Here is a 13542-nt window from a genome sequence, read left to right on the forward strand (position 1 = left end):
TAAAATGATTTCTCTATGAGATGAAGGACTGAAACAGGAATACGTATTTCGGAAATAACAGGCTTGCTTTAGTAAAATAGGCCTCAAAGAGTTTTGAGCTCAGTGGTCCACTGTCTTAGGTAGGGTTTCTGTGTGAGAGAACACCATGCCCCAAAAGCAAGCTGGGGAGAAAAGGGTTTATTCAGCTTACACTTCCACATTGCTAGTCATCATTGAAGGAAGTCAGGACAGGAACTCAAACAGGGCAGGAACCTGGAGGCAGGAGCTGATGCAGAAGCCATGGAGGAATTCTGCTCACTGGCTTGCTTCCCATGGCTTGCTCAGCCTGCTTTCTTATAGAACCCAGAACCACCAGCCCAGGGATGGCACCACCCACAGTGGTCTGGGTCCTCCCCTATTAATCACTTAAGAAAATGCCTTACAGCCAGGTCTTATGAAGGCATGTTCACCACTGAGGTTCCCTCCTTTCATATTTCTCTAGTTTGAGTGTCACGTTAACATAAAACTACCCAGCACATTCACATATAAAATGGACAAAAGAGAGAAAATAGGTTCCTCTTCAGAATGCCTGGGTGGTGTGGACTTGAGGAACAATGGAGAAGCTTTCTGCTGCACAACATGGCAACTACTGCTCTCTTAATATTTTATACTCATCACGCTTATACATATATAGGTATACAGGGAAATGCAGGATGGACTAATGTTGACTCCAGAAGTATTATTCCAGCCTTACAGACCCATATTAATCCTCCATCCCACACTGGAGTTCACCAGACCTGGGCCTTGACTGAGAGTGAGTTTGACTCTGCAGGGTTTTCTCATGGCAGAGACTGACAAGAAACAAACAGTTTGGGGATGTTGAGGACAGTAAGTGAAGGTTTCTTTTAGGTCTGATTGTGTCAAGTCAGAGTGTGAGCTAAGGCCTGGTCAGTATTACAAAGGTGAAAACTACTTGGGGAAATTTATATCTGATAGATTATTTTTTTTTTATATTCTATATAAAGTAGGGAATTATTTTGTCTCCATCAATGTCAGAGTTTTTGTTCAGGGTTTGTTGGCTATGGGGTGTGAGTATATGTGAGAGAGATACAGATCATTGTCAAAGGACAAATAGGTCTGGAGTTCTCAGTTGTGTGGCAGATATAGATGATACAGCTGAAAGAAAGAGGATTCTGGGAGGTAAACAGGACCCTAGTGCTGGCCTGAATTTAAACTTATCTTTGGCCTGCTCCCCCTGTGCCTCTTCCATGGCTATTCTAGAGAACTCCATCATGTGCATTGACCAGCTTCTGTTTAGGAGGAACCTCGGGTTCCAACCAAGCCTGGCTCACCTAGCCGGGATATCAGCTCTGGGAGGGGCCTGCTTAAGACTGATATAATATCTCTGAGAAACATGGTAGCTGAGGTCTCTGTCTCATTAATACATTCTCTCTCTCTCTCTCTCTCTCTCTCTCTCTCTCTCTCTCTCTCTCTCTCTCTCTCTCATTCTCTCCTTTCCAAATATTGCATGTACTAAAATGCACTAACATGTTTGCAAACAGAAAGTTCATGTTTCCACTATTTATAATATTGGACCTTTGCATTAACTGGATCTTGTACATATCTTTATAATAATAAATGTAGATACCTTAGTAACAGAATGCAATACATTCCAGGTTAAAGCCTTTAAGTGAACAACCCTAACAGAGGTAGCCATGACCCTATACGACTTTGCCCTGATTTGTTTCACTTCACCTTCCCAGACCCCAACAGTCCCCAGAAAAATAGGAATAGAACTAAGGCTGTTTGTTTTATGGCCCCCACAACTCTCATTTTGTCCTTAATTTTCATGAACAACCTCTGCCTTCATACCATTGCTAATTACTTTTTCACAAATTCTGATAGACCACCTATCTTTTTCTTACCATATGTACATACAGAACTCAGCTCCGGGTGCTTTGCGGTGGGCACTAAATCCATGCATTTGGATAAAAATGCAAAGGAACATTTGATTTTAGTAAACATTCAAAATAGGTTATGTATAGTATGATAAAATAAACCTAAATATCAATTGGGAGAGCAAAGAAGTAGAAATGCAGAGTGCTTCTGTTTGTTTGCTTGTTTGTTTGTTTGTTTGTCTGTGTATAGCTGTCGAATGTTACTGTTTGACTCTAGGCACTCAATTACATCATTTAAGTAAGAAAAGCAAAACGTTGTTATGTGGGTTTTATAAATATGATAAAGCCAGTATTAAAGACTTCATATACAGTTCTGTTCTGCTCTCCCTATTGAAGGCTATGACACATTTTTCATGCCAGTCTCTTAAAAGACTACCCCAGTGTGCTTTGAAAGGAAAGAAAAGCAAGCACATTGACTGATATTATCATGAAGAAGTAAAATGGAATTTTTTTAGAAAAAGATGAGATTCACAACAAAAGAATAAAGCAAGCAAGAGCAATTAGGAAATCTAATTGCTGTTGGTGGTGTGGGAAATATCCTATCCAAAGTTGAGTAGAGAACCTTAAGAAAGCCTGAGATGTGGGCCTGAAAATGAATTTGAGGTCACTTATACAAGGAAGCAATTAAAGTAGTGTCATCTCCAGACTCAAAAACAGAGAGGCTGGTAGAGAAAAATGAAATATTTAGCAATAGAAAAAGTAGAAATACAGAATGAGTATAAGAAAATAAGATATTTGAGGTAATTATGATTTTGTGTTTCAAAACAGATAAGAAGTTTAGAAGGTAGAGTGATGTGACGTAGACAGCCCCCTTCACACACCACACTCGGCCTTTGCAGGCACTTATGGGTCCTCTGCTGTGGTCAAAGGGAGAAGATGAAGTCACAGCTAGGAAGGTTGGTTCTTCATAAAGCAGAAAAAAGAAAGAAATGAAATGAGAGAGTATGACTTTCAATGCTGGACCCAAATCTAGGACATAAGAGTGCTCCAGCATGTCATTGAGTGCTCCAACATGTCATTGAGTGCTCCAGCGTGTCATTGAGTGCTCCAGCATGTCATTGAGTGCTCTAGCATGTCATTAGGGACATCAGACATTGGGATGTAGTTTGCCCTCTGTAGTATACGTGGCCTACTTAGCCTGTGCTTTTGGACTATGCACGTGATTAATAATTTAAATATTCAATATGCTGAAAAATATTGAATTCATTTTGCAAATCCAATACAAAAGTAAAGATGCTACCCTCTATTAAAAAAAATAAAAAATAAAATAAAAAGAGTGCTCCAGCTTCAGGTGACTCTGTGCTAGGAGGGACGTGTGGGGTAACAAAAGACCTCGGTCTACATGTGCAGCCCTAGGGACTCCTTGTTAGTGCACGGATTCTCCCGGCTGGCTTTAAGTGCTGTGCAAGCGCAGAGAGGAATGGAGGATAAATACTTCCCTGACAATCCATCAGGAAGCCTCTCTCTGACCTTGCAGCCATTCTTCTTTACAGTACCAACTGTACTGTTCCCGTTTTTATGTTTGTTTGTTTTTTTTTAAATTAACAGCAGCCAGTGAGTGTCCGCCATTATTTTCTCTTGGGGGCGGTGTGATGGGAATGCATGGAAGGGAGGGTAGAGCACATGCAGGAAGTGGGGGAGGGGGAATGAACCAGTGTTCTGAAAGAACCTCGATCACAGGAAGAAGTGTTCTCAGCTCTAATTTGGGGTTGAGTGACCTTATATAACTATTCCCCTTATGTAACCATATTTCCCTCACTGAAGCCCAGCAGTTTTTCTACTGAAAAGTGAAATCTGAGATTCTGAGTTGTCCATAGAATCTTCTCTACTTCTGATGTCCTCAGAGAAAGCCAGTGCCAAGGTCACAGAGAAGGAGCTGATATCACTGGAGAAGACAGGAGACCATCCAGCAGTGCAGTGGTTAGGGAGCAGGACCGCCTCACCTTCACGATTGTGAGTTCTATGCCAGCCAGGCCTTTCCTGGGTCAAGCCTAGAGACAGCCTCCCACGGGCACTAAATGATCAGCGTTCTGGTCTGTGTGTGCCCTTCCTTACCCAGCAGTCAACTACAATCAGTATGCCTCTTTGTCTCCTCAACAAAAGTCATTATTCATTTATCTAACACAGATGCTAAGTGCATTCTGTGTCTCCAGCCAGTGAACACAGGCGAGAATCCAGCTCTTGGTGTACATGTGTTGATGCTAACAACCTTTGGTGACAATCTTATTATCCAGGCATAGTCTCCACAGTCCCCCTCTACCCTACTCAAAGAGAGGTATGTTCCACCATTGTGGGGATGTTCTCCTAGAGTTCAATATGAGGAATGTGGTCAGAATATTTATGTTCACATCACAAGAAGCAGTGTTTCTACTAACAGTTCATTGTAGAAATAGCAAATGCTAACTTTGAAAAGAAAAAAAGTAAGTATAGCAAAGGTCACTAATTGCTCATGGTGTATTAGAAATCCCCATTTTGAGAACTTTTTTTCAGATTTCACCTGTATTTGTTCTTCTGTGTATGCTGCAGCTGCACAGTCATTAGGAGGGACTGGGTATTGGTGGACAGACACTTCCACTTCTCTGTGGAAATGGAGATATGGCTATTGCTCTCCCTTCAAGGACAATTGTCTCACATTGCCAACATAACTTCCCTTCTAAAAGAGTGGTCCAAGACCTGTCACTGTCTCTGTGGGCTTCTTGCTTCAACCGGACACCTGCCTTGTCTGTTGTGCCACATCACACTGAAGTTCATGATAAGACCTGAGCCCAGAACTCCAGACACAGCCTGGCAGAAGCAGAGGTAAGCAGCATGTCTGGTCATCTCTTCGCTTGGTTCTTCATGCAAACACTGCATGATGGAGTTCACCATGTGATAAGCAGCACCCTGGAATTCTGGGTTCTTAAAGAATCTAGTTTACTTGGTTGAAAAAAGAAGAGTTATAGATTTATTACCTTTAAATTCATGTGTATGAATGACATGTAAATACAGAGAAGTGCTGTATGGAATATATAAATAATTCATGTCACATAAAGTTTATATAAATAGACATTGTTCTTAGCCTTCTGGCCAAAGAACAATTGTGAGGTATATATAAGTATAGACATAGGTATGGATAGATAATCATAATTTAATATTTTTGTATTTATATGCATGTCTTTTTCTTTTTAATACATATTATATTTTAAATAAAATCTATAATATATAAAGACTACTAATTATTGATAAGTAATATATATTTTATAAGCTATTATTAAGTTTATAAAACATATTATTTGTACATGTTTATACTTAGGCTAATATGTGTGTGCTGTCTTCTACACAGAAATATATTTCCTATCTAACTATAAAATGTATATACTTCAAGGGATATATATGTGCATTACATTTCAGTAGTGTACATAAAAGGTATGGTGCAAATACTGAAAACTCTCCTAACTCTACACAATGAAGGCAGGAGAAGTTTGGAAGAAGGAACATCTGTACTCAGTCTTAAACAATCAGCATGTATTTACTAGTGGCAAAAACAAGGACTGTTGTTTGCTAAGAAGGCAAGAAATATAAAATATAAAAAACCTATGCATAGAGCATCAAGAAATAGTAATGTGAGTACGTTAAGCAGAGTAAATAAAGGATGGATTTGGTAAGGTGGCAAAAGAGGAAGAGCCTTGCCAGGGTAAGTGCTACAGATACAGATACGGATACGGATACAGATGCGAATGAGGATGCGGATGCAGATATGGATGCAGATACAGATACAGATACAGATGCAGATACAGATACAGATGCAGACACAGATACAGATGCAGACACAGATACAGATGCAGATACAAATACAGATGCAGATGCAGATACAGATGTAGTTGCAAATACAGATATAGATACAGATACAGACACAGATACAGCTACAGACACAGACACAGATACAGATACAGAATCAGGCGCAGATGCAGATGATGTAGATACAGATACAGATGATACAGACAAGGGTTCCTGTATGACATTAGGACAATAGACTTTGGAGTGAGGCATAGCTTATGTGCCATCTGTGAGATAATGATAAAATATTCATAGTTATGAGAAACACAGATGTGTAAAGTATTATATATACTCTTTCTCAATTGTGCCTGACCTCAAGAAACTGAGCCTAATTGCCACAGCTCTTTACTGTGCTGAACAGGAAGCTGGTGAAGGTCTGTTATAGTGTGGCTCAGAGTTAGCATTCTCCAAGCGATGCTGTGACGGTAGGAGGTAGACTCTGGAGATGGATGGCCAGACCTTGCAAGTTACATCAGAGAGGTCAGCTAGGATGGTTCCGGGAAAACTAAGAACTAAGATGATGACTACAAAGATAAAGACAAATGAATCAATGAAGTGATACAAGGTAAGAAAGATTGAAGTCGGTTTTTAGAAAATAGATAATAAAGTCAAAAATTGTAGTGGATATTTGAAAACAGTAAGTGATATCTAAAAAGCCTCTAAAAAAAAAAAAGTAGGAAAGAATAAAGTGTGGAGTGATGGACTTGAACTCAGTGATCCATGTGTTAAGTATAATTGTTACACGTTTATAAGCAACTCAGAAAGAGACAGTGGTTCAGGCTGGCTACCTAACAGAGCCCTATGGACTAGAGACAAATGTTTGCAGGTATCTTCATAAATAATAAATGAGAAGTTAAGATATCTATGGTCAGGAGATGGAATAGCATGGCTACCTTGAGAAAGGGAAGGAAAAGCACAAAACGAACTGTAACAAGAATCGGAATATATGGCATATTTTGTGGCAAAACTATTTATATATTTATATGCACAGCCACATCTAGCACAATGCACTAGGCAAGTATAAGGGAATAGGTAATTAACAAACTATGAAAGTAATGAGAAAATGAGGACTTTAACCATTTAAATGCTTTGTGACAGCCTAAACAATACCCATCATCTAAAATGCCTGTTACAGACTTTTAGAGAAGGCAATACATCATTGTTGGATAATCAAGTGGCAATAAGGTTCTCTATTTCCCACATTCACTTTAAAAACACTGTCAGTGTCTAAATTTTGCCTGTAAAACCACACCTAAACACTTTGTTTATGGATGTGTATCAACTAACCAAACTTCGAGTGTAGAAAAAAGAAACATGCTACTGGTAAATTAAAGCAAAAATTAATTAAATAATTTGAGTAAAAAAAATAATTTTAAAGTAACCAGCCAATATGTTAGCAAACTTTCTAAGGAAGGAACTTAAAAGGTAAGGAGGTAAGACGTGGTCAGAAGTATATATAGCTAATATAATTAAATCAGATATTTTAAAGATTTGCTAAACATAAGCCTCTACATATGTATTTAAAGAGCATTTCTCTGACTAGGTGGATATAAAAAATAGTAAGTTGTAGAATATCTACTTGAGTAGAGAATTACTAAACAAATGGAGAGGATAGATGGGCAGAATAGTCTCATTCCCTGGTTGAAGTGATGTGGGTTCATTTCGGTCTTGTTCATCTTTTGTGTGTTTGTTTTTAAATGTATATATTTGAGTGAGCATGAGAGACAGGGTTTCTCTGTGTAGCCATGGCTGTCCTGGAACTTGCTCTGTAGACCAGGTTGGCATTGAACTCAGAGATCCGCCTGCCTCTGCCTCCTTCTTAGGCTAAGAGTGCCACCACAGGCTATGTGTGGTTTTTTGTTGTTTTGTTTTTTCATTCTTTCAGTATCTCCCATGATGTCTTCTACTTCACCTTACTCATTATCACCACATTCCCTCCTTATTTTATTCACCTCCCCAGGCATATCACTGTAGACTTTAGTACTGACTGACTTTTCTCTTTGTCATAATCATCTAGACATAGTTCTTAGTAATTTAACTGTTGCATCTATGCCCTCAACTTCTCATCACGAATTGTATAATGTATCTAAAATCAGTGACCAATCCTAACTCATAATCTAGAAAGTCTGCTCCCTTTTCATTACCCATTCTTCTCTCATCTTTTAACTGGATTTTTAAACTATGACTTTCCCAAAGTACATCATTATAATTAATAATTTATTTGCCTGTACCCTGTATTTAGATCAAGCTGACTTAGCCAAAGTTCAATCTAATTAAATTAAATTATCTTTCTAGTTGTTTTTTTTTTTTTTCCTTCATGTGAGTAGCTAAATGTAGTGATGGGAAATATGTGTAAACACTTACTGATTACTCTTCAGATATGCGAACCTGAAAAAGCCCATGTGCATCATGAATCCTATCCTGTTTCTCTGATACACTTCTCTCATTCTTCTCTCTTTCTCCTTGATGTGTTCGAGTTAGATTTCATTTCCAACCACATGCTGGAACTGCTCCTGTATTGATCATCAATGGCTTCTGTGTTGGCTAGGCTTTAGTCCTTTTTCAGCTCTTGTTAGCTTGACCTCTTAACAGCACTGTAGACACCCACTGGACACCTGTAATGCGTGGCGAACAGAGTTCCCTGGCTTCCTTCCTGTCTTATTGAAATTTTTCCTCTCTGTAGTTTTGTTTTGTTCTGTTTTGTTTTGCTTGTTCTTCTTGGCTTCTACTTAGCTCCATATAAATGTAATGAAAGTGAAAAACAGTTAAGGACAATTCTCATGATCTGTCAAACCATACATACTCTAGATTAAGCTGTTGTCCCAAACATTTGCCTCACCAGGACCTATCTACTTCTTCCATTGCCTATGCATCTCCTTTTGTTTTTCCAGTGAATCACACTGCTATCCACTTCAGACCTTCCCTTTCTTTCTCTGCTAGAATGTATTTCAATAAGATGTCCTTGCTCAAATTCAAGCGCATTTTGGGAGGTTCCCTGTCCCATAATACTTTGGGTATTTTCTTTCTTTCTCTTTCTTTCATTTCTTTCTTTCTTTCTGTTTAAAAGTCTTTTGCATATATATGTCATGGTTTTCAGTGTTATGTTCTTTATGGAATTTCTGTGTGTGTAAATGTGTGTCTGCATCTATATGTGTTTCTTGTGTTTTTTCCTTGGCTCTTTTGCTCCTGGTAGTTTGTTTGTTTCATCCTATTCTGGTTTGTTTGTTTTTATTTTATACTGCTTTATTATTATGTTTGGATACCTGTTTATATTATAGTGTAGGGAAGGGGAGATGTGGGGGTGGTAAATAGTCAGAAAGAATCTGGGAGGATGTGGGTGAAGTGAAGCCATAATCAGAATATATTGCCAGCATTACAAATTTAAAAAAAACAATTCAATAATTTTATTTATACCCCTAAGATAAGCAACATAAAATAGTAATAAATTTTTATCTTTCTTTTGAGCTGTGAAATATCATGTTACAGATGTTTTATATGCTACTAAATACAAATCTGGAAATGAAAAGAGAAATTCTAGAGTCACAAATTCAATTATCAGAGCAAGGATCAAAAATAAAAGCATGAGAGTAAATTATATTGTCTGAGGTGAAATATTAGAACATTCCGGAAAAATGCCTAAGGATAGAAATAGTCATATTTAAGGAAATGACATGATAAAAAGCCAGTAGGAAAGACTAGAAATAAATATAAGTATCTAGCAGTGGTGGTGCACACCACTAATCTCAGCACTCTGGAGACAAAGTAAGGCAGATCTCTGAGTTGAAGGCCATACTACTCTACAGAGCAAGTTCTAGGACAGCCGGGGCTATACAGAGAAACCCTGTCTCTCTCAAAGAACCAACCAACAAACAAACAAACAAAAACCAAAACAAACAAACAAAGTAACAAAAGCAACGAGGAAAATATAAGAAGAAGCCCAGTGCTAGGTAAATATATATGCATATATGCAAATAATATGGTACAAATGACTAAAGGGTGTGACTGAGGAGTGAGGCTGAGAATCTAAAGGAAGAGATAACTGCAAAGTTCCTGACAGAGATGTGCTCGTGAAGACCAAGAACTAATCAATAATCAGAAATGTCCATTTATTTTCAGCTCCAGCCTTGAGGACTACCAAGAACTAATCAATAATCAGAAATGTCCATTTATTTTCAGCTCCAGCCTTGAGGACTACCAGGCCAATTTCTTCTTACTTCTCAATTCATGGTCCTGTCCAACAATACTCATTTTAGCCCCACGTTCTACCTCAGTGGTTTTCCTGGTTTAGAAGCCTTTGAACACTGGATTTTCATCCCCTTTTTCATGATGTACCTGGTGGCTATCTCAGGCAACTGTCTCATTCTGATGATTATTAAGACCAGCCCTCGTCTGCATACACCCATGTACTATCTGCTTTCCTTGCTAGCGTTCACTGACCTGGGGCTGTCAGTGTCTACCTTACCCACCACTGTAGGTATTTTTTGGTTCAATTACCATAGCATTTCTTTTGGAGCCTGCCAAATCCAGATGTTCTGCATCCACTCTTTTTCCTTCATGGAGTCTGCAGTGCTCCTTGTCATGTCTTTTGATCGTTTTGTGGCCATATGCCATCCACTGAGGTACTCAGTCATTATCACTGGTGAGAGACTGATCAGAGCAGGCCTGTGCGTTATCCTGAGAGGGCCTGTAGCCCTTATCCCAATCGTTCTCTTCCTGAAGGCTTTTCCCTACTGTGGGCCTCTTGTCCTCTCCCACTCGTTTTGTCTACACCAGGAAGTGATACACCTAGCATGTGTAGACACCACCTTCAACAACCTATATGGATTGTCACTGGTGGTATTCACTGTGATGCTGGACCTGCTGCTCATTGCACTGTCCTATGGATTCATCCTGTACACGGTGGCAGGACTGGCTTCCCAAGAAGAACAGATCCGAGCCTTCCAAACATGTACGTCACATCTCTGTGCTGTTCTCGTGTTCTTCGTGCCCATGGCGGGGCTGTCTCTGGTACATCGGTTTGGGAAAAATGCTCCGCCTGCTGTACATCTTCTTATGGCCAACATCTATCTCTTTGTACCACCCATGCTTAACCCAGTCATATACAGTATTAAGACTAAGGAGATACGAAGAGCAATCATCAAGTTCCTTGGCTTTAGAAAGGTCAATTCTGAATCCTAGGGAGACTGAACACCCTTGCTCTAACAAGCCAAAACTCTACCACATTCAGTACCTTTTATAACACACAACATCATGATAGCTTCAACCTCCAAGTCATAAATAAAATGTAAGTATGCTTCTTTTCTTTCAAATTGTGGTTCAAGAACACAGACCGCCTCCTTCCCACCCTCTCTGTTTGGCCAAAGTCTCCTTTGTCTCTTTCTATTCTGGTTAAGCCGAGGAGCCCCCTGAGTCTGTCAGACACCTGAGTCACATCAGTTCATCAAAATCCTATACACGTCCCCTACAGTGGTTTAGGAAAACTCCCTCAACTCTTCCTCAAGTTGTTCTCCTATGATCTTTTATCTAACAAAAGCCCTTGGTCCTCTTCCTGATTCTGCTCATTTCTGATTTTTATCTTGCTTGTTTTTTGTAAGCCCTTGAATCCTGCAACTCTATTCAGTGTTAAGCTGAAGCCATTTTGTACACCTGTGCTGTAGTTGTGAGCTGAGGCACAGTGATGCGCAGGGGAACATTTTCAGTCAAGGAGACTGCCACAACCATGTTGGGTCACAATTCCACTGCTCAGGGTATGTGAGCTCAAAATCAGCAGAGCGTCCAGCCCTGCCACAAGTGATCACAATCCATGTTCAGTCTCAACTTGAATGTTACTTCCTAAAGGACAGGCCTGTTTTCTAAACACAGAGCAGACAACTCTGTTTGCTTTTTCAGCATCCTATATTTACTATGTTAATGTTTGTCATAAAGTAGCATATAGTTTGTATGTTTGTGTATTGTGTGTATGCATCCATTAGGATATAAGGCTAATTTAATCTCCTTGCAGGTATTATGCATGATTCTATCATTAATAAATCTATGTGCTATAAATTCAATGACTGGTATATAATGTATCTTCAATAATAAGTGTCAATCATACCAAAGGAGACACATTCACACACAGGAAAAGTAGTTTGTTGATCCAGAAACATCAAATAGAGCACAAGACTTTCCAAGAGTCATATTCTAGATCCTGATCTCTTAGTTTCTAGATGATCTCTTGAGTGTGTGTGTGTGTGTGTGTGTGTGTGTGTGTGTGCATAAATTGTGTTTTCTTGTTTACATCTGTGTGCATGTATGTATATATACATATGCTATACAGATGGGTATTTGTGTAATAATTCCAATTGTTTAGAGTCCATGAAGCCCGAGTTCCTGCAGCTTTAGCAGAAGATACTTCTTACACATATATTTTATTCAGAATTTAGTTCACGACCTCTGTTCACAAACCTAGCTCTGGTTTCTAGACTGGTCTTTAGTAAACAACCTGAAAACTTAGTGACTACAAAAAGTTAGGTACATTGTTCATGATAATAAAACTATAGCACCTAAAATATTCAATCCAAACATGTTAGAAATGATGTGAGATAATTTGATACAATATTGATTATTAAAATAATATTTAATACTTAGAAAACTACCTGTTGGGAACCTCAGAAGTTAGACTCATGAGTTCAAGAACCACTTTGGTCACATAACCAGACTTTCACTGAAAAAAAAAAGTGACAAAATCAAAAAAGAGAAAACTGACATGAAGCACAATATCAGAAAGTACAGGTTTCCAGAACATTTATATCTATTAGAAAAAGCACTGGTGACAGTTAAGTAATGGTGGCGCACACCTTTAATCCCAGCATTTGGGACCCAGAGGCAGGCAGATCTTTGTGAGTTCAAGACCGGCTTAGTCTACAAAGTGAGTCCAAGACAGCTAAGGCTATCACAAAGAAACCTTGTTTCAAAAAACAAAAACAAAAACAAAAGAAAAAGCACTGATGCATATAATTTTATTTATATTATTTTATTATATTTCACATAATTCAAAATTTCCAAGATTATGACTCAGTTGCATTGACTGAAACAGGTATTTGCAAAGACTCTGAAAGGTCTTATATGACTGTGTTGGTGATGATGACAATGACACTGTATTGGCACTTATTGAGCATTAGCAGGGCGGTGGTCTCATGCTGCCTAGACTGGCCTCAAACTTGCTGCAGAGCCCAGGATGACCTTGGACTCATTCTCATCTTCCTGTTTCTCCAGTGCTGACCTAAGTTCCAGACACGCAACACCATATCCAGCTGTCTCAGAAAATTTTCTGAGATTCCAGAATTGAGAGGCAATCTAACTAGACTGCTTTTCTTAGACCGTTCCAAATAAGATCGTTCATCTCAAGATCTGCTATGGGTAGTGAAAGAAGTTCCAACTATTAGCCCTTAACCGTGATACACCTTTGCCATATGGTATTATGGGTGTCTTAGTTTTGTATACGAAATTGAAAGAAAAAAAAGAACAAATTGCCAAGGAAAAAATGGTGGGTTTGTAGTATACTTATTTAGAGCAATACTAGATTCCCTAGAAAATTGAATGGATGGTACAAATATTTCCCATATGGCACCTTTAATTTGGAGAGAGATCTGTATCATGGTCTTGCCTAGAATCCACGGTCTTCCTCTTTCAGCCTCCTGAGAGCTGCGGTTATAGGTACACACACCACTATGGAGGCAAGAAGCTATTTTAAACACAAATCACGATCTAGGAGTCACTATACAGCCCCAATTCAAACTCTACGTAGACA

At 38.9% G+C, this 13542-nt stretch overlaps 1 protein-coding gene across 1 annotated transcript; it reads left to right on the forward strand.

Annotated features, from left to right (window-relative positions):
- Nucleotides 1-9950: 9950 nt before the first annotated feature.
- LOC127192227 (olfactory receptor 51M1-like) lies at nt 9951-10931 on the forward strand. The gene has a single exon (XM_051149551.1). The coding sequence runs from the start codon at nt 9978-9980 to the stop codon at nt 10929-10931; it is 954 nt and encodes a 317-aa protein (XP_051005508.1). The 5' UTR covers nt 9951-9977.
- Nucleotides 10932-13542: the final 2611 nt, after the last annotated feature.

This window comes from Acomys russatus, chromosome 7 (genome assembly GCF_903995435.1).
Source record: "Acomys russatus chromosome 7, mAcoRus1.1, whole genome shotgun sequence".
NCBI classification, from domain to species: Eukaryota; Metazoa; Chordata; class Mammalia; order Rodentia; family Muridae; genus Acomys; species Acomys russatus.